The sequence below is a fragment of the Pagrus major genome, chromosome 12 (genome assembly GCF_040436345.1).
Source record: "Pagrus major chromosome 12, Pma_NU_1.0".
Classification (NCBI taxonomy): domain Eukaryota; kingdom Metazoa; phylum Chordata; class Actinopteri; order Spariformes; family Sparidae; genus Pagrus; species Pagrus major.
Genome location: NC_133226.1, coordinates 22,741,483 through 22,762,840, shown reverse-complemented (window position 1 = coordinate 22,762,840; position 21,358 = coordinate 22,741,483). Strand labels below are relative to the sequence as shown.

The 21,358-nt window shown below is 39.2% G+C and overlaps 1 protein-coding gene across 1 annotated transcript; it reads left to right on the top strand.

The window, feature by feature from the left end:
• Positions 1–228: 228 nt before the first annotated feature.
• On the top strand, positions 229–17,708 carry LOC141006485 (rhotekin-like). The gene is made up of 13 exons (XM_073478703.1): positions 229–320; positions 2,378–2,577; positions 3,054–3,100; positions 3,183–3,236; positions 3,451–3,568; positions 3,889–4,128; positions 4,235–4,329; positions 4,408–4,514; positions 4,612–4,740; positions 5,850–6,012; positions 11,349–11,447; positions 12,972–13,059; positions 16,522–17,708. The coding sequence occupies exons 1-13, from the start codon at positions 303–305 to the stop codon at positions 16,526–16,528; spliced, it is 1,365 nt and encodes a 454-aa protein (XP_073334804.1). The 5' UTR covers positions 229–302; the 3' UTR covers positions 16,529–17,708.
• Positions 17,709–21,358: the final 3,650 nt, after the last annotated feature.

Genomic DNA, 21,358 nt, shown 5'->3' with positions numbered 1-21,358 from the left:
GTTACTATTCCAGACTAACTACCTTTACTTTATCACACTTCTTAGCCTTTTAAATAAACTGTTAATATTCACAGTATATAAAAGCCTTCAGTATTGCATGTGACAGAGCTGACGGAATAAAAGACTCCACTAATCCTTCCTGCAGCAACCTCTTGTAGTGAGGCTTAAGACCGTTTTGATCTCTCTGTTGAGTAACGAACTGCTCTGTCTGCAGGTCCATTCAGTCAGCTGTGAGATTAGTCGGTCCGCTCACAGTACAGCTGAGTGCGCAGAGAACGGAGCAGACCTCCGAGGGAAGGAACATGAATGAAAACACCCAGGTTAGTGATCCAAGATGATTTTTTTTGTATTATTTTTGCATTTCTGAATATTTTCTTGTAATCCAGCAGAGAAATGAATGAATGATTATGTTCTTTTGTTTTCATTAAATCACGTTTTATTTAAAAGTAATTGAGTAACAATAATCTTACATGTAACAAAAAAAAAAACATTTTGAGTAATTTGCACTTTAACATAACAGTTTGCTCATGGATGCCCTTTGAATCCATTTACTGAGATCCTGTGAAAAACCTATATAATTCATAACAATCGATCCGCATCATCATCAATTTTCAATGTGCACTATATTTAAAGATATTATATAATGGCACAAATGAACTATTTAAGATTTTTTGCTCAACCAGCTCAGTGAACTGCAGCTTATGTAATGATGTGGGATCAATCCAGAACAAAAAACACAACATTTCATCACAGCTTAGGCTCAGAAAACATTCAGTTATGCAACTTGTGATCCTTAAAGCTGTACTTCACCTTACTTATAAGGTGTGTTAATGAACGGTAAACCTCAAAAGACTGCGCCCCAAGAATGTGGCATTAACACTGAGTAACTGTGTCCATTATGAAACAATTCAAAATGTGTTGTTATGTGAATGTTATTGTATTAACTCGCAGACGCTCCATTCAGAGGACCACCACATATTCAAGTGTATGTCTTGTAAAAAAACATAGTAAAATCCCAAAATCATAACAGTTCATTCGTATTGTAAAAAGACATCAAGATCCTAATAATCATAACATTGATTATAACGTTGATGAAATGATGAATTAATCAGATATTTGTCTATAATTACAGCATTAGGAAAAATGCTACTGAGTGGATTATCAATGAAGAAATCATATGCAATTATAAATATATATACAAAATCTGTTGTTCCTGACAAAGACAAACATTGTCTCCTGCAACAACATGCACCTTGTCTTTGCTTTGGGATTTAACCAACTCACCTACAATCAGCGTAAGGCTCTGAAAGCTGGAATATGTCCAGGGATTAATGTGAACACCTCAGGGGTTCTGGGCTCTTACATAACAGGTCTGGGTCAGGGTGTTTGAAGACTGTTGCCTGAAGGATCAGCAGAGTGTTGGAAAGTTACAAGGCTGATCATAGTGACTGCTGCCTGACATGTAGTTTATCATCATACATCATCAACATTACCTGTAAATTGTAATTACACAAACACCCTCACATTATAATGCATCAGATCGCAAGACTGAGAGTCTCCAGCCTGCTGGTGGCTCCATTAGACTGCACAACATGCCTATAGTGAAATGTTGACATGGCAAAGTTCAGCGGGTGTAATGTTTACCACGCTCACCATCTCAGATTTGCATGTTATTATGATGAGGTTGAAATCAATCCTGAGGGGAACATGGCGATCAATCCAATAGTTGTTAAAACATTTCAATCAAAACCGCATGGTGGCATTGGAGGAAATGTCAGAGGATCAACCTTGAGGATACATTTTCTGGGAACCAGTGCTCAAAGTGGGCTACTAGTCACCGGTATGCAGTGCCAGCTCTTTTACATTTTACTTCTTGGCGTACTTTTTCTCGCACTTCCCACAAGCTCCTGGTGTTCTTCTCTGCCCTCTCTATATCAGGTTCTGTGGGAGATTCATAATGGCCCTACATTAACTCCATTAGGAGTATCTGACACTTAAGTTTCCCTACTTGCCTGCCTGCTGCTCTCTGTCTGTGCTTGAAGTGCTTCATTTGTGTGTCACCAAAAGTAGAGACAGTTACCACACATGCACATACACGGCAACGTGGTTGGACTCACCTTCAGGAGCATTGTGAGCACGCCTTATTTTGTCCATTATAGCAGCAGGATCGCTGAAAATGTGACTGCCAGAGACAGTTCCCACTGTGTTCGATATGAAAGGAAGACTTTAATGACTTCAAACAAAAAAAAATTGTGTGTACCTACCTTTTTGCAATATACATCACAGGCTATACACCTGTAACCATGGCAGTCACAAGAATATAAATATCGATAGTTCTGATTGAAAGAATGTTCTTTATTTCACTCATCTCGTACAGGAAGAAGAGGTGCTGAAGCAGATCGAGAGGGAGGTGCGAATGCGGGAGGGGGCCAGTAAGTTACTGGCAGCTTGCTCCAGGAGAGAGCAGGCCCTGGAGGCCTCCAAGAGCCTGCTGACCTGCAGTGCCCGCATCCTGGCCTTGCTCAGCCAGCTACAGAGGATGAGGAAAGCACAAATCCTAGGGAGAGTGGGACGAAGGTCAGATGGAGTGCAGGGATATACTGTGTGAAAATAGACAGAATATAGATCTCTTATGAGTGGAGATGGTTACAGTTGTACTGCACAGTGGAATCAGGTTGTTGGTGGACATTGTCATGCCTCGTTCCGGCCACTAGAGGGCGGCAAAGCTAGCTTTTGCAACCCTCTGAGTGTTTTTTTTGTAGATTTGTAGATTTACCTGATTTATTGTGTTTATACTGGATATGCTTGTGCTTTAAGATAACATGTGTGCATGATAAATGTACAGGTATGGTGGTGGACATAGAGGCCCTTATTTTTGCAACATAAAATACTCATTTTTGTAGATTTTGTGAGATTTGTCGATTCAACTCTATGTTGTTATTCCTGAGGCTATTAATTTGTGCTGTTGTTAAGCTGTATTCCTAGGTGTTCTTGTTATTTTGTCCATCCCCTTTACATGCTTTACTTTAGATTTTCTATTTCTGCTACTGCAGGCCATCTGAAGATATAGCGCCATGTTTGGGAAAAGTAGCCCTCTCAGGTGAGCGTGAACAAAATATCTCATCACAATACTTGAGCCTGTCTTTTATATTTCTAACTTTCTTAAAATATGCACTCTGCAGACCTGCGAATCCCGCTGATGTGGAAAGACTCAGAGTACTTCAAAAACAAAGGAGGTAAGTCTGAATGGTGCGATCAAGGCAACTGAGTGCACTAATGTTGAAGTCTTGACTGAAAATTGAAAGAAAACAATGAAAAAAACAAAGAGTTTGATTGCATGGAAACCTTAACCTCGTCTTTCTGCCTGGTTCTTTCATAAGACTGAAATTATAGCCCACACTTTCTTGTACCTGACTAACCTTTTATTCACTCTTTTCTTTTCACTTGCAGAGCTGCATCGCTGCGCCGTGTTCTGCCTGCTTCAGTGTGGCACAGAGATCCATGACACTGATCTGGTGATGGTAGACAGGACTTTAACTGACATCTGTTTTGAGGACACTATCATCTTGTAAGTCACCTGTGTTGTCGCAGTTCTTTAGAGGTTTAGTTGTGGCCCAGTCCCACTTTAAAATATAATTTGGCTGCAAAAAACTAGAAATAATAATGCTAGAAATAATATGTTATTCATTAGACAATAATATAAACAAAGTTATACCCTACTCAGGGTATAACTTTCTTTGTTAACTGTCTAATAAAGCAGATATTACTTCTAGTTTTATGCCTAGTTTGACAAAAAGTACAGCTTATCACATCTTGTTAGTGTACTCTAAAATAATGTGTGGCCGATAATTTATACGTCACTTGACTTGAGTGTCTGTGTGCAAGCAGCAACGACGTGGGTCCAGAGTTTCAGCTCCGTGTCGAGCTGTACAGCAGCTGTGCGGTGGACAGTTTCTCACAGGGGGCTCTAGGACCCAGGAGAGGGAGCCTGCTGGGGGGCTCTCTGGGATGCTCCTCGGGGAGTAAGATCCGTGCTGCGTTTGAGTCTGCAACTGTTTGTGGATCCAGTGGAGGAGATGAAGGACCTGGAGGTGTGTCACCGCCTTCATCCCCTCATCGGTCTTCGCTGTAAGGATGACAATTCTCCCTCAAACACACACTGAAGGAAGTTCAGAAAATGTTCAACAGTCAGAAAAATGAAGATTGATTTCTGCCACTTTTTTTCTGTCTGAAGGGGGCCCAAGTTTAACCTGCTGGCTCACACGACGCTGAGAATCGAACACGTCCAGGAAGCTTTCAAGACTCATGATTTGTCACTGGCAGCAACGGGTGAGTTATAAATCATCTCCTCTCTTCTTCTTGTCTCTTCTCCTCTCCTCTAATCCCTAATCCCTTTGTTTTCCCCAGAGGATAGTCCCTTCTGGTTGCCTCTGTACGGCAACATGTGCTGCCGCCTGGTTGCTCAGCCTCTGTGCATGATTCTGCCAGTCATAAGTGGCCAACTCAAGGTTAAGGTGACAATATCGTCATATATTATCCCGCTTTGTGATTTTTTTAGTAGTGTATCACATTATCATCCACTGAATGACTTCACTCCCTGCTCTCATTCAGCTCGGAGAGGACCTTAATTGCTGGAAAAACGTCTACGGTGTCCTCAGGGGGCAAAGTCTACTCTGCTATCAGAGTGAAGAAGACCTGGAGTCTGAGGACAAGCCATTACTTGTAATCCACATCAGAAAGGTTGGTTCTAAATGAGCAGAGTCACAAATAAATAGATGGATTCATTTAAGGTTTCGTCCACGTTGATTACAATAACATGCCAAGGCCACCAGAGTGCACTGGTGAATTTATAAATATTGTCCTAGAGGTGGAAACATGGTGAGCATCTGAAATAAACAAGATCAGTTTCTGTCAAACTCAAGCAGAGGACTGGCTTCTGGCCCAACTTCACAAACTTTAAAGGTGCACGGAGAAGTCAAAGTCAAAACGCTTGTAGTGTACAGAACAACTTTATGATCGGACCAACAGGTTTCGGTTTGTGGCATCATGAGACGCATAAAAACCAACATTTAAAGATGGTAAGTATGATACCTACCAAACCATACCCACTCTATGAAATAGGTTGTTAAGTGTTGCTTTCAAACTCTGTTCGATATATAATACCTATAATCAAAAAAGTACATTCTAAATATTCCCTGGTTGCTTTTAAGAAATTGTTTGACCATCATACTAGAAATATAAAGACAGCTGATCATTTTTTTTTAGACTAACACCTTATTACAAACAACAAAATCCAAATAATGTTGAAGTAACTAAGTACATTTACTGAAGTTTTTACTACTATTACTTCTATTCACTTATAGCCACTTGAACGTTTCAGAGTTTTGAGTTTTTTTAAACCTCTAAATTTCTTAGATTGTGTCGTTTAAATTGTAAAAGGCTCAAAGAGGTAAAATGATATAATATTTGAGAAAATCCCCGAAATGAATTCTGATTTGTTTTGCAGAACTTGTTTGTTCGTTTGTTTGTTTTTTTAATCTCATTTTATCTCAGAATTAATATGCCTGATCACAGACGAGTTAAAAAAGTTGAATTCAAACACACTCCGACTGAATATTCTTCCCAGATTTACTCTCAGCTCCCGTCAAACTGCAGTTAAAATGGGTGGACTTAGTCAATATACATGTCAGCTATTAATATCTCAGTAGCATCATGACTACCCGTAATGTCTTCGCTGTATGGATGTGTCTTGGAAAACACTCCCGTGGTACTCAGTAAAGCAAAAATCCAACCTGATTATCTGAATAATCAGATGTGGAAATGATTATATATGTGTGTCTTCCTGTCAGGATACCCTTGTCTGTATGTCAGAGAGAGATCCAGTCCAGTGCCGGAGTATATACATCAGTACACAGCGTCAAGGAGAGGATGTAACCTACACGCTAACCACGCACACACCCGAAGACACGCCGCGCTGGACCGAGGCCCTCTGGCAGCATGTCCATAACATGAGTAAGGCCACAGTGAACAAATGTGGTTATGTAACCTAAGCCTTGAACACAAGCTACTATTATAATTTAATGACACCATAATTTTGCAGTCTGAGGTATGCCCTTCCTGTATAAAACATAATTAGCAGGTGTAAATTTAAGGTGTTGTCAAAGGAAAAAAGTAATTGCTCTAGTGTCACTATTGATTTTAATAGTTTTGGCAGACTGACGAGTACACAGTCTCAGATCTGCATCAAAATACACATGCAGGGTTCAATTAAGAAGGTTCACAGTCAAAACAACCTCTACAGACTCTGTTCTTACTTCTGATACTCCACCAAATGTCAACCTGAAATCTGCCAATACATTTTGAAGATATCCTCTGAGCCCTGCAGTAAGAATTACTTTTGTGAAGCCAATAATGCTCAGTTTGTGTCAGATAGTCAGAGACGTGTAGTTTGCTAAGCTAAATTGGCTCTTGGCTGCAGCCTTACATTCAGCATACAAACAGGAATGTGGTATCGATCTTCTTGTCTAACTCTCAGCAAGATATATGTATATATATGTATATATATACATATATGTGTGTGTGTGTGTAGATGCAACATCTGTTCCTGTCAAAATACAAAAACATTATCAGGCAACAGCAATATGAACTAGACAACAGCAACAATGAGTTGGTTGGTCACTTTTCATAATTTCTTTTCTTTTTTGGCAATTTCTTGAAGTTCAGAGTTTTTCCTACACTTGGTGCTATCTCAGTAATTCCATCTTCTCCTGATCATTTTGAATAATACCAAAAATTAGACCCGGGGCCTCATTTATCACTCGTGATCAGGTTTTAATCTTCAAAAAGTGAAAGAAAAGTACGCATGAGTATTTATTTTTAAAACCTTATTTTGAATTGGAAATTATTTTATCTTTAATCTCAAGTCTAGACTTGATTTAAGGGATTTCCCTGCTGGCTTTGTAGGGGTATTGCAGTTTGGTGAGGTTTACGTGAGCTTTATGAACATTCTGAGAGGAAATATCAGTTAAATGTGTGAAGAATTAGACCTTCAATCATTAATTTTAGACACCAAAGGTGCATGTGTTCAGTCAACCAAATAATATGTGTTGCCTGGCTCAATCTCATCTATCATGGCTGTGATCTTGTTGTCCAAAAAGTTTGATTTTGGTCCATGACTATTACTGATTATAACCTTATTTGTGCTGACATTAGAAAAACAATCATAATTTATGTTGATATGAGATTAATAGATTATATGTGTGTAAAATAGAAATGGGATTCTTAGAATCTGCTGGAGAAAAGTGGAATATAAGCACACTGTCAGAAATGATCTGAAGTCTAAGTTCAAGTACAAATCGAATGTTTTTTTTTTAAATAAATGAGGCCCCTGATGTTTTTTGTCAATTCAAAAAAATGTAATAATCTAACATTTGGGACATACTGTATTTGTGTGATATTGACAAACAAAAGTTTCCATTGTGTTGGAGTGTGACGACTTTTATTCGGGCACCAGGGATAAGCTTAATAACAACTCGTGATATGTCGTGTCGTCCTGGGGTGTTGTGCCTTGATGATGCCGTTGGAACATTTTTACATCCTTGTCTTACAACAGTGTCATTCCAGAGCATAATTTTTTGCCGAACCACTTTGAGTCACACCCAATTATTCATGCACGACTAATTTCCTAATTCGCACAGTAGTTCAAAAATAAGTGGCCCCTAAGCACCATCATTAGAAGATGTGGCGCCGTAGATACTCGCACAGCAAGAAGTATTTGAATAAACTTTTAAATTATAAGTAATAATAATTATAACTTCCACCAAATTTAGCGGAGCAGCGGATTTTGTGAAAAAGTAGGAAAGTTACTACGGCTCAAAACACTCATTCTGAATCTGTCCCTGACTCACTGAGAACCTCGTAAATTGCCAGCCAGAAGCTCTGGTCTACGCCCTATCGTGTTTTCTCGGCTGCCCCGCGTCATTCTCGTGAGGAAACTGTGTTTATTCTTGAACCACTTGAAACCCCAAGCCCCTACACACCGTCAGTTTTGACATTTTATTTCACCGGGGCTTGTAGGAGCACATTCCAGTTTGATTATACCCTGAAGAGGCATTTGTTGATTATAACCTGAAGAGGCATTTGTTGATTATAACCTGAAGAGGCATTTGTTGATTATACCCTGAAGAGGCATGTGTTTACTGGTTTATTGTCCAAGTAGCTGACATTGCGTGTCCCCTTTAGATTTACATGATTTTAGTTTATATTTGTATGAATGTTGGGCTGGCTTTTGGTATAAGTATTTACTGCCAGTACAGCCACAATGGTGTTGTAACAAGTAGCTTGACATGTTGGCAAATTATGCCTAGCGTGATGTCTTGCTGTTCTGCAAGTCACTGACACTGTCTGGCTTCTCTCCCATGAATGCCAGTTGTGTTTGTTGAAGCTCTGGCACTACACCTGCTGTGAATTAACTGCTTCATTAACTCCTGGAATGCATTCTCAACAGTAGCCTTAACAGAAGACACTACAGGTGAATAATAGATATCAACACAAAACTTCCCTAAATGATTTTTTGTATTAAACATTTTCTGAGATTTTATGTTTAAATATACAGAGGAGGCATTAGCTAATTATCAATGCACCAGCTAGCCAAAAATGACAAACCGTAAATCTGAACATTGGAGAAAGCCAGGTTCAAAACTCTTGTTTCATTTTGTTGACATATTAGAGTCAAAGGTTTTTACAGAGGGGAATTTTGGTTATCTCTTTTTTTTTGCTCCGTAAATCAGAAAAAACTCAGCAGCCATACAAAAGAAAAAAAGAAAGGAAAAAAAGAAAAGAAAATCAAATATAGGCACGTGTTCAGGAAAAACAATGTTGTAGAAATAAGGCTTTACATGTAATCAAAATACATAAAAGTGCAAAATGTAAAATTTTTGGGTGAAAGAAATTCAAAAATCAGAAAAGTCTACTGAGGTTAGCATGCTAACCAGCTAGCCATGGCCCATCCTTTCTCAAAATACCACTCTGAGCTCCCAGTCCAGGCCACTGGCTGCATGGCTAACTATGCTAACAGCAGCTAAATTTAGCGGCACTATCTCCTGAATTCAAGATGTGGCCGATTCTTACATATTGCCCCTTTAAAGTCACGGTACAATACTTAGGCATTATTATTGTTTTGGAGTGTAGTTTGTCATCTCCTCCATGTGAAAAATTTCAAGCGCTTCCTTAGAGAGAATACAAGTAACTTATTGCCTGTGTTTTATCTTTTATCAAAACAAGTGATAGGGGGCGGAGTGGATGAGACAGAGACATCATTCACCCTATTACAAGACACTGTGCCATCAAGATGATTTTAAAGCTGTTAAAGCTGCTTAATGTTGCTTTAAGTAAGTGGTGGGAAGAGAGAGAAGACAGATTCATGCTGATGCTTTGCCTTTAATCAGTCAGAGCGTCATGGGTGTGCCCTTTAGTCTGCTTCTGCAGCCTGTCTGCAATACCGTTCACCTCTGGTTAATTTCACTAGCAACTCACCACCACAAGTCCTTGTGCACAATTGAGATGTGCAATAAATCTTCGTGTTTGCTTGAACAATTGCACTACATGTCATCATTTCCAGTCATCAGACAGAGCGGGTGTGAAAAAGTGAACGTGGTGAGCCACTCCTTGGGGAGGACAAGGGTGTGTTCACTTGTTTACTGTTTTTAATGGTCTTTGCATGTACCATCTGGCTTAGGAGGAGAATATCTGTATTCCCTCGGGGCAAACCACAAACAAACAGGAAACATGGGAAAAATGGTGCAAAACTCTAGATTTACTGAATTGTTTCAGTATTGCAACCTTCCTCAGGCGTTACAGATGATGTGTGAGAAAATGTTGGTCCTTTCTGTCCTTGGTCCTGTCTGTCGGAATTTGAATAACTTAATTAAAGGCGCCATTAAGGTGTTAGCTTCGCTTTGGTCTGTTGTCATCCTTGACAATGTTTGCATGACTGCCTGCTCACAGCCTTGTAAAACAAAAGTTTTACAAGTTGTTTCTCAGGCAGGTTTAATAATAGCAGCAAACCCTATTTTTAAAGCATTGCTATAGCAAAACAAAGGCACAACATGCTTTACAATAAAACAATACTAAATGCAATAAAGCCCAACACTTAAAGACAAGACATAAAATAAAAGGCATCAGTTAAGAAAAAAGCCATACAGTCAAGGTGAGTTTTAAGAAGAGATTTAAATGAAGAGTTTTTCCTGCCTAATGATAATAAATGATCCATTCAGGCCAGGCTTTAACTGGGTGTCATCTGCGTTGCAATGAAAATTCAACCCAATCGCCCGAATGAATGTTAGCCAAGTATGTTTCTGCAAAACCACAAAAAAGTTAAAAACTGGACTTTCTTTCCGTCTTTTTGTTGAATTTTCTATTTTTCCTTTGACAGAAACGCTGTGCTTATGCTCTGGTTAGGTTTAGGCACAAAAACCACTTGGTTACCTGAACCAAAACATCATGGTTTGGCTTAAAATGCCTGTTTTGGTCACCACGCTCACGGATTGAGATGCAATGGTTTTGGCTGCGTCAGAAATCGCTGGAAGCATCTTCAGGCCTCCTTAAAAAACACCTGGTTTTGTCGCCACTAAAATGGCTGGAAATGTCTCCTGGGGTCCTTAAAAATATCCTGTGCTGTGACTTAAACTCTGGTTGCCCGTTTGGCAGCCTTGCTGGCTTGTAATAACGCCACCACCTCACCCTCCACCTCCTACAGGTGACTAATAAGCATATAATATGAACATGATATGCCACGTCTGGTACAAATGTCAACCTTGGATGCGACTGTGGTTTGCAACATAATATGCTGGTGACTGGGCTGGAAAATCAATAGCATGTCTGTGTCAGATTTTCACCAGGGGGTTGCAAATACATAGTGAACAAGAGGGGTCCCAAAATTGATCCCTGGGGAACCCCCACAAAAAAAGGGTGCATGAGTGGTTTAAGGCTGCAGGAGCACATATGTGTTTGGAAGACAACAACACAGCATAAACACGAATGATTATTCTGATAATTAGGGCCTCTTGATTTATATTTAAATACAGAACACACAAAGAAGGATATTATACTACCACCTGTGACTTGAGTAGTCTGGTATGTGATACAGGTATGACATCATCTCTTTACTGAATGCACAGACAAAGATTTAGGCTGACACACATAGCTCCTGAGTATCTGCCAGCTCAAACTACTGTAAACAATTTGACAGTTTATGTGCACAGAGACAAAAGCTGGAAGCATATTAATTGCTGACAAAAGCTCTGCCATTCATGTGCTTTGTAAATCACTGCTGATACTATTTGTTGCAGGCCAGTGGAAGCAGTGTTGTGATCAGCTCATGAAGATTGACATGCTGAACTCCAGGAAAGCCATTACAGTGAAGCAGGGATCGCTTTACCATGAAATAGGTAATGTAACAGAGGAAGCCTTTATGGATCTTATCAATGGTTTTCCCCGTTTACATGCACAGCTCATCGTTTTGCAAAAAACATGCTTCTGTGTCATTCTGGGCCCTTCCCTTTATTTCTGTCCTGCGTTTCAAACTATTGGCAGACTTGAATCTTGCTAGAGTTGTGTAATCCGTCACCACGGTAAAAAAATCTGCTTTAATTCGTGTCTGTTATCACACTGATGAAAGCTGAGAGTTGTCCAGTGGTCGAGTAGTCCACAAATCATTTTTGAAGCTTCACAGCAAAACAGCTTTGCAGTATCCTCCTAAACAACTGAAGTAGCTAGGGAAGCTATTTTAAAATGTAAAAATAAAAAAAAATAAAAAAAAATCTTATAAAGATTTCATACATCATAAGGCTCCATACATAATCTGGTGTATTATTATCAGCTGTGCGGTTGAGCTTGTGCACCCACGTTAAACGCTGTGCGCTAATGCTGTTAACTTGGCAGCTACAGTGAAGATTAAGGCTTATTAAAGGGTGTACGGTAAGTAATGTCTTTTCAAAACAATCTGATATGTCAGGGCTTCTGAGGATTATGACGGATGATTGGTTTTTATGTTTTGAAAGTACTCCCCATGTACGTCAGTTGTTTCGGAGAATAATGCAATTCTGCCTTGCTGTGAAGCTCCAGAAATGTTTCCATCATCGTGGGTATGAGAAGAGGATGACTTAATTCTAATTTTTTGCATGAACTTTTCCTTTAATCTTCACTGTGACTGATGCAAATTTCATGAGTCTGCTAATTGATTTACATTTCATGCAGGAAATAAAGGAAAGCAATGACTGCAAAAACCTGCCAAAGCCTGAAAGTGTATAGCATGCAAAAATGTTTAAAACAATTTGTAGTTCAGGAGCTAAAACTTGCAGTGAATGGATCAGATTTTAATGACCTACTCACATTTAGACATCTGACCAACCATGCCAAGAATTCTGACAATATAATGAGAGGTGCATAAATGTAATGTAATGCCTCCTTGTTTCTTTCTGTGGAGGGCTGGAGTGACGCCTTGCCTAAAAGTTGACGAACGGGTTTGAGTAAATAGCAGGATGTAAGAAAGATAAATAATGCTGCCCAAAAATGTCCTGGAACAACAGGCCAGACTGTTGACGTGAATAGGGGCATTATCTCCAACACCTGCTGACAAAAACACATCAGTCATGCGGATCGGAAAATATGCACTATAGCAGGGGAAACAAATAGGCCAACACCTAAAATGTGGGTGTGTCGCTCGGACGTCAAAATGTCTCTTTTTTTATAGAACATTCCAGTCCTCGAGTCAGACAAGGAAAAAAAGATTTTAAGGAAGAGATGTCAAAATCTTATCTCTCCAAATTCCCCTTCATCAGTCAGTTATCAACAAACACATGTTTCCTGTCATGAAAGGAGATGCCTAGAATATTTGCTCCAGAGTTGGTTCTCTTGGTAAATAAAGTGACTCCTCCTCCTGTTTTGTCTTTTGTCCTCCTCTTCTTTTTCAGTAACACCATCCTCACCCAGAGATGGTCTCGTGGTTCCAGATTTATCTGTTGAAATCCGCACTTTGCTCTCTTCCTACTACAAGGAAAGGTAGGCAGCAGCAGACATTCCCTCCTCCACCACCACCACCACCAGTGTTTTAACGAATAAACTCTATTGATTTTTGTAAATTATTCATATATTCTTTCAAACGAGATGGGACAGGGGCAACAAAAGGTAAACAGTTAATAGTATCATGAACAGGGTGCCCTTGAACTACACAATTGTTTGTGAGGACGAGGCGTAGTTCACCATTTTGTGATAAACTGCGTAGGAAAAAAGGATCCAGGTACATCTCTGCACCTAAGACTCAAAACCATAAAAACCAACATCGCCATAATGTCTGTAAAATCCAATCCCTCAGACAGACATGACTGTATAAATGATGGTATTACATGGGCTTGGGAACACATTGGAAAACCGTTGTCTGCCACGCAAAGTGAAAGCCATATATCAACAATACCGAGAAACACACCAACTTCTCTTGGCTGAGCTCACCTGAGATAGACTGGCGCAAAGTGAAAACATTTCCTGTGGTGCAAAGAGCCCACTTTCCAAACTGTTTTCGGAAATTGTGAATATGGTGTACTGTGGGCTAAAGAGGAAAAAGGCCACTCAGACGCAGTTACTGGCACAAAGTAGAAAAGCCAGGCTCAGTGACGGTATGGGCTTGTGTTAGTGCCAATAGCATGGATAACTTGCTCCTCTGTTATTTTACGTCTGTTTTGAACAGCGTCCCAACTTCTCGGCTCACCGTGACACACATAATCACTTGTTTGTTTAGGTAGTCTAACAGTGATTGCTTTGTAACTGGAGGCAGGACAACATTAAATAGGAAGCTGGCAACTTTACAATAAAACTGTCAGAATTGTAACCCTCCGGGACAGACAAAAAGCTTTGAGTGAGCAAATTCCTGCTCACATACTTTAGATCTTTTTTCAGTGTATATTTTCTGTCAACGAAGGTGATAGAAATGGGAGTCATGACTTCTGGGTAATATGCGACAGATTCTTGAGATTTCACATCTTGAATGCCGAAGTATGAGGTGATAACTGCTCAGTGATATCACGTCACAATTGCAGTGGAGTTACCGTGGGAGGTTTGTTTTTTGTAGAGCTCTGTGACTCAGGCTTTATCAGCAAGTTGTAATTACATAATAAGGTCCAAGCTCGGTCCGTTTGTCCAGTTTATCTATTTTTAATGAGTAAAAACAAAAGAATAATAAGCAGCGGCACAGGTCCCAAACTGTTCTTCCATGTAGCCATTGAGGTCAGCAGTGACATGACTTGACATCACAGCTAAGCAAGATAAATACCTCCTTTGAGTCGAGCACATAATGGTCCTCTTATACAATGTGGGCCACGTCATCAAACACTGGATGTTTTCCAGATAATTTGACTTCTTAAAACAGCAAACAGTCAAAGTTACAGGTTTAAGTCTGCACATAATGCACCTGAGTGTCAAATGCTACACATATTGTTCAGGGGTGTCATGGTTGGTTTCCAGAGAAAGGCCAGCGATGTCTCAAAGAACAGGTTGTACCGGAGACAGGTAGTTTATATATGTGAGGTAACAAGCTAACTGGCTGCTGTTTCTACAATGCTGGCATTGTGCAACTGTGAATGCTTCATATGTGAATGTTCTTTTTTGGTGTACTAGTAATGAGTCAGACCTCTCTCTGAACTGTGTATGTGACCACATTGCACACAGAAACTAGTCGGACACCAGTGAGGTGCGAGTTAGACGCCCTCCCACAGAATGCAATCTCTCTCATTGTCTGTGAATCGAAGAAAATGACTTGCCACAAGCTGTGGATACATTTTTAGATTTATAATTAAAGGATAAATTCACACAAAAATGAAAAAAAAATCATAATCTAGTCACAACCACATCGATGAAATGCCGGGTGAAGTTTTATAGTCCACAAAACATTTCTGGAGCTTAACCCGACTTTCCATGGACACGGTGGTGAGTGGACAATGACTAGATTTTATTTTTTTTGGATGAACTTTTCCTTTAAGTTGTTGGAGAGAACAAGCAGCCTGATCATCCCACATGGCTGCTGCATTTGAAATATATGATACTGTGAAATAAAATGATGTGTAATCCAGACACTGATTTGTTATATACACATTTGATTACCAAGTATAAATTCCAAAAATGAATATAACAGTCCCCTTTAATACAATCAAGACAAATCCAATGTCAAACTCTATAGCCCTGTATCTTTTTAATATTTGAACCACCCATAATCTGTAACAGTTTGATGAAAAGAGAAACAATGTTGAAGTAGAGCTGAAATGAAAAATGCCCTTTTAAGCATGTAAGAGCATCCACAGTCAAGCAGGCAATAAATATGTGATTATATAAGTCAAAACTTTTGAAAAAAAAAAAAATTGTTTGTATCTTCATATTTAAATCCGGTCATGTCTTCATCCTTTAAAGCAAAATGTCACATGCACACCTACGTAAGCTTGAACCAACCAATTTCAATCAATAATATCACGCCATCTACCCACCAGCATGCCAGGGCGTGTAAATACTATTGGCTAATATAAATGCCAGTCAGTATCATCGACAAGTGCCATCGTTTTTACAGGAAACACGTAAAAGCACAAAGAACACAGGTTCAAGGGGACTTAGAATTTTAAAAAAAAGTAACAATAGTACTTTCGTACCCAAAGTTAATGGGGACTGTTCTGGGCTGGGACACATCCTCCATCCATGTTTCATGGAAACTTGTTCCGTAGTTTTTGTTTAATCCTGACAATCCTGCCAAACCAACCAACCAACCAACGGACACTGGTGAAAACATAACCTCCTTGGCGGGGGTAAAAAATAAAAAGTATTTCCTCCTGCCAGGAGAGGAATGCAGTTTACTAGTATCGTGGTGCACTTGTGTCCATGTGATTTAATCTAGAAAAAATGCTTTGTTTGTGTTCTGGTAAGTCAAGCTACCTCATCCTCATACCAATCATTGCAAGATAAGAAATTGGCAAACTCACAGCTTGAGCTGTGGTTTTAAACCGATACATGCATGAATCTCTAACTGTCAGAAGGTGTTGTGTCTGCTGTGAGTGGCGACAGGCTGTATTGTGTGTGTGTGAGTCACATAACGACTATTTTCCTTTTTGATATACCTGCCTTGGAGTTAATTATAACGACACAGAAATAGATGGGACCAGATAAAGTAAGGCTTAATTGATGCTATCTTTGCAGAATTTGTTGGTTGCTGTAAATAAGTATATTTTTAAAATCTCTTTAAACATGCTTTGTGTTGGTGAGTCACCGACCCATCTGTGTTTTGATAATCAGCTTCCTTTTTCCAGATGCCTAGTAACGTCCTGAAAACACCAAAATACTAAACAAAATACCGTATGAAAAAACAGGCAGATACTGACACCGCCACACACTTCTAGTGGGTCATGATTGAAAGCGATTATTTATGTTTGACTCTGTTCATTGTTTTTAAGAAAATTCCTGTATAGTATTGCTTTCTCCCTTTTCTTACAGGTATTGATGACCCTGCCACAGCTGCACCGGAGGCGTAAAGACCTGCTCTTATTCTATCCATTTGTGATTACTACACCTGGTGAAGACAACGGACATGGACATGATAAATGGTGCTATTTGGAAATCTACAGGGGACACATCCTTCTACACAATCTTCTACCTCTCCTCCCTGAATCTGAACTGTTTACCCAACTAGAAGTATTAGTTAAACAAAAAACAGTAATGAAGAATGAACAGTGTAAGCCTGAAGTCCCAACCCATCACTGGCTCTTATGCCACTAAACTGTTGTTCATTTGAATTTCAGTATAATAAAAATTACCAAAAAAACAAAAAGAAACAAAACGATCTTTATTTACAATATACAAGTACAGTATTTCATGTTTTTGAACATTCTGAATCGCTCCCTTAATTACCGAGAACCTTGTTCCCCCTTAGACTGTCAGCCAGAAACTCTGGTCTATTTAGGCCCCATTTTGTTTTCTTGGCTGCCCACATCTTTCTTGAGGGAACTTTGTTTATTTGGGGAACCCCTTAAAACCCAAGCCCCTTTACACCTTCAGTTTACCATTTTATTTCCCTGGGGCATGTAGGAGCACATTTATTTATTATAGCAGGAAGAGGCATTTGTTTATTGTTTATTGTCCAAGTAGTGGACATTGGGCATTCCCCTAGTTTTGCATGTTTCTTGTTTATATTTTTATGTAGGTTGGGCTGGCCTGTAAGGAATTTACAGCCAGTACTGCCACAATGCTTAAATTGTCAATTACGATTAATTCTGTTCAGTCCTGTGAGTTGAACTTTCATACTTTTAGGCTGAAACCGCAAAAGTAGTTTGGCCGTCTTGTATTTAAAGAGAGAGTCTGCTGAGTCATAAAGCAAACAGTCCCAGCAGACAGCCTTATTTAAAGGTAAAATGAGTTCCAACAAAACAATTTATAGACTATAGACCCAGCCCAAAGTGTGTTGTGGTGTCTGTCACTGCCCTCTGCCCCTATTATTTTACTGTGTTAAGGACATTCTTGAGTGTCAGTGGGTGTGTTCTCCTCCTCGCCAATAACAGCATGCAGTGTGTTAGGAATGAATGTTTGTTTGCATGTGTTGACAGCACCTGAAATTGTTGAAAAACTTCCTGGAATAAACCTGTCACCAGAATAAATCATGGCAATGAACGTTTCTGCAAACAGAGGATATGTTAAAACTTTGCATTTCATTATGTTGCAACTTCTACGTTTCTTTAGGGTTCAGTTTTCTGTTTTATTCTGTGACAACACTGTGCTTTTGATCTGGTTAGGTTTAGATTAAAAAAAATAAATAATAAAAAAAACTGTTGTGGTTTGCAAAAATATTGACTGCCAACATTTTATTGCCTGGCAACTGGGCTGCCTGGAAACCATTCAAACTTAATGTTGATGAAGGTTCTGAGTCATCCAGGTCTTCTTGAAGACGTGTCACCTCTCATCCAAGAGGCTTCTTCAGTTCTGACTGACTGGATGGGAGTTGCAGGCTTTTAAACCCTGTTTCGGAGTGACATGGCAGAATCCATGGATGAGGAGCCAACTCCTTTTTAGATATAAAAGGATCATTCTGAGGTAAAGAAAAACGATACGAAACAATATTATATGTAAGGATATGTTACGATACAATACAACATGATGTCATACGATACGAGAGGATACAATACAATATAATATACTCTATTGTCCCCATGCACATACACTGTAACTCCACAGTGGAGATCATAACAAAAAAATATAAACAGAACAGCATGTGCTAACCCAAATTACAGACACTGCACATGTTGCACATACTACACATGTTGCACATACTACACATGTTGCACATACTACTGTGTTGATAAGAACATGATATGCTATTGCACAGTCCCTGCAGCCTCAAGCAGCAAGTGTATACCGGGGTGTGCTATATCTTCTGCCAGAGGGCAAGAGCTCATACTCGGCATAGAGAATACGCAAAGGGATAACAGCCTCTGTGCTTGCCCGAGAACAGACTATTCATATTTTGACTCAATGTTTTTTCAATCCCATTCCTAACAATGCTCTCTAAAACAACCTAGTGGAATAAAAACATAATCTTCTGGTTCATACTCCCTGAGTCTCGGTAAAAAAATAGAAATCTCTGTTGAAAACGAGACTTATTGGAGCACACTTGACTGATTGGTTAATCGTGTATAATCAAAAGACTATGATCTCTCACTGACCCAGGGTCCAGAACCATCTCCTCAACAACAACACTTTCCACAAACTGGGACCTTTAAGTGCAAATTTTACGTACTTGTACTTTACTCCAGTCTTTTCTAATCATGCCTCTTTTTCATTTCACCTTCTAGTGGGAAATATTGTGCTTTGGTTGACAATTTTAGTTACTTTACAGTTAGGATTTTTGCACACAAATCATTTAGTCAATTAGCCGATACCCCTGAAAACGAATTGGTAACTATTTTGATTATTGTCATTTTTCATGCAAAAACATTTCATGGCTCTAGTTTTCACAAATGTGAAGATTTGCTTTTTAATTATGTTAATTATTTAAATTAACTTGAAGTATTCTCACTATTTTTCTGCCTTTTTTTTTTTTTTTTTTTTACAAAATAATCAATTTAGTCTGATGGAAATAATCATTATCTTTGGTGAGTGAGCTGCTACAGCAGTAAAATCCTGCCTTTACATGAATGCACAAGTAAAAGATAGCCTAGTGCTACTATTTATACATTTTCCTTATTATACTTACATACTTTCACTTAATGGTCATTTTTAAATGCAGGACCATCGCTTATAATTGTGTATTTTTCCAGTGTGGTATTACCAAAGTAAAGAACTGGACTACTTCTTTCTCCAGTGGTCCAATAGCAACACGCTGCTTTGATCCAGTTATCAGGGGAACTCTGTGTAGACTAATGACATAAATCAAATGAATGAAATCAATTTCAATATGCTACACTTTTAGCACCAAAAACACTTTTTAAATATTATATTGTGTCATTTTCCTTGTGTCTTATTTATTCATAATTACTCAAAACTCCATGCAGAAGTACATATCAAGTGCTACAGAGATGCTCAGCTTACTGAGCCAGTAATTCAGGTGTCCCATGACACATTGAAGACGGCTGGGGCCTCAATGTTTCGCCAGCATGAATTCCAACTGATCGTCACTGTCTGACTATTCCAGCTTTGCAAGACAATATGAGCGTCCTGCAAGCATCATATTGTTAAAGCCCTGAAGGTAGACATAAATAAAGGCATGCACTGAAGTAAATTCTTCTCAGAGACTTGTGGAACTACAATGCTTTAGTTATAGGGTAACTCAAAACAAAAGTCTGTCTTGTTTGTGATAACCAAACGTGAAAAACTGACTACACACACACACACACACGAAGAGGCCTCTGAGTTAAGCAATAACCTTCCGAGAAGCAACAGGAAAATACTTCCTTTAAACATGTCCATACTGGATATCTCACCCCCTTTTACGCAGCATCAGTGATGCATTTTATGTGATAACGAACACGTAAACAGGTACATGAACAGGTAAATCAAGTAAACAAAACGAACCCATGAAATATGTTTGACTCTATTCATGGTTTAAAGCCCTATTCAATTGAGTTACATCCTTTTGACAATGAACGATAATAGTTCTCTTTGGACCTTTGTGATATAAATAATGATTTGTATGCAATTATCAATGACTGAAGTTACACTGATGGGAGTGTCAGTCTGTTTCATTGTTGTTGTCACACCTAAAAGATTCCACATGTTTAATAATATAGCGATAACAATAACATAATAGTAGACTGTGCATGTCACCCCGAAGGCCTACTGGTATGACAAACAAATAAAAACAAAGCGTATGACGGTGCAGTTGACGCAGCCTCTTTTGACTCAACTGATTCGTATACTGTAAATTTAAATGAATGCGGGGGTGTGCACAGCATCATACAACTACGCAAAAGTTCTGACAATAATTACCACACCTCATCCTGAGTGTAGTTTAAGGACGCTACCTTCGCACACCCTAGTTTTTCATTCATGAAAAGGCATAAAAACACAATAATGGTTGTTGATCAAAATTAATTCATTGTTTGAATGGATTCACCGATTGTGAAGTGCAGACGGTGTAAGATCTGGACCAGTAGAGGAAGAAAGGGGGCATGGGCTTTGATTTACCGTGGTCACCAGTCAAGTGCAAGGTGCAGTTGTGGAGATGTAAATTGTTGAAAAAATTGCAAAAAAATGTGAAGAAAAGGGAAGTAAGAATGCTTCAAAACCCCTATCTACAGGTTTTTAGCACTTGCTGACCCTCATGGCCCATGATGCACTCTTCCCTCCCTTGCTATATACTGGAAGCCCCTCCTACGAGACGATCCACAGTTAATTGAAATCAATCAACCAACCTATGCAACATTTAGCAATAGTCTCACACTTGTGGTGTCCTGGACAGGTAATCAGCTGTGCAGTTTTCCTTCCCTTTTCTGTGGAAGGCATGAAAATGTAAGAGCCACACCATCTAATCATGTTATCCTGTTATTACTGTCTCTCATATTTCCGCAGCCGCCCGCTCGGTCAGTCTCAAGGATCGATTTCCTCCCCAGAAAGTCCAAGATTCACCTGATGGCAAGCCAGTCCTTTTCCATAGCTGAATACCTGACTTCATGTTTGGCAACCCTGTGAGGAGCAGGATCACCTGATCAACAAATGAGTCATCAGACTTCCATTTCAGTTATTTGAATTTATTTATATTTACATTATAATTAGATTAAATGTATTATATATCATTACTGTACAGAAAAGGCTTTAAAAAAAAGTAAACAGCACAATCTCGTTA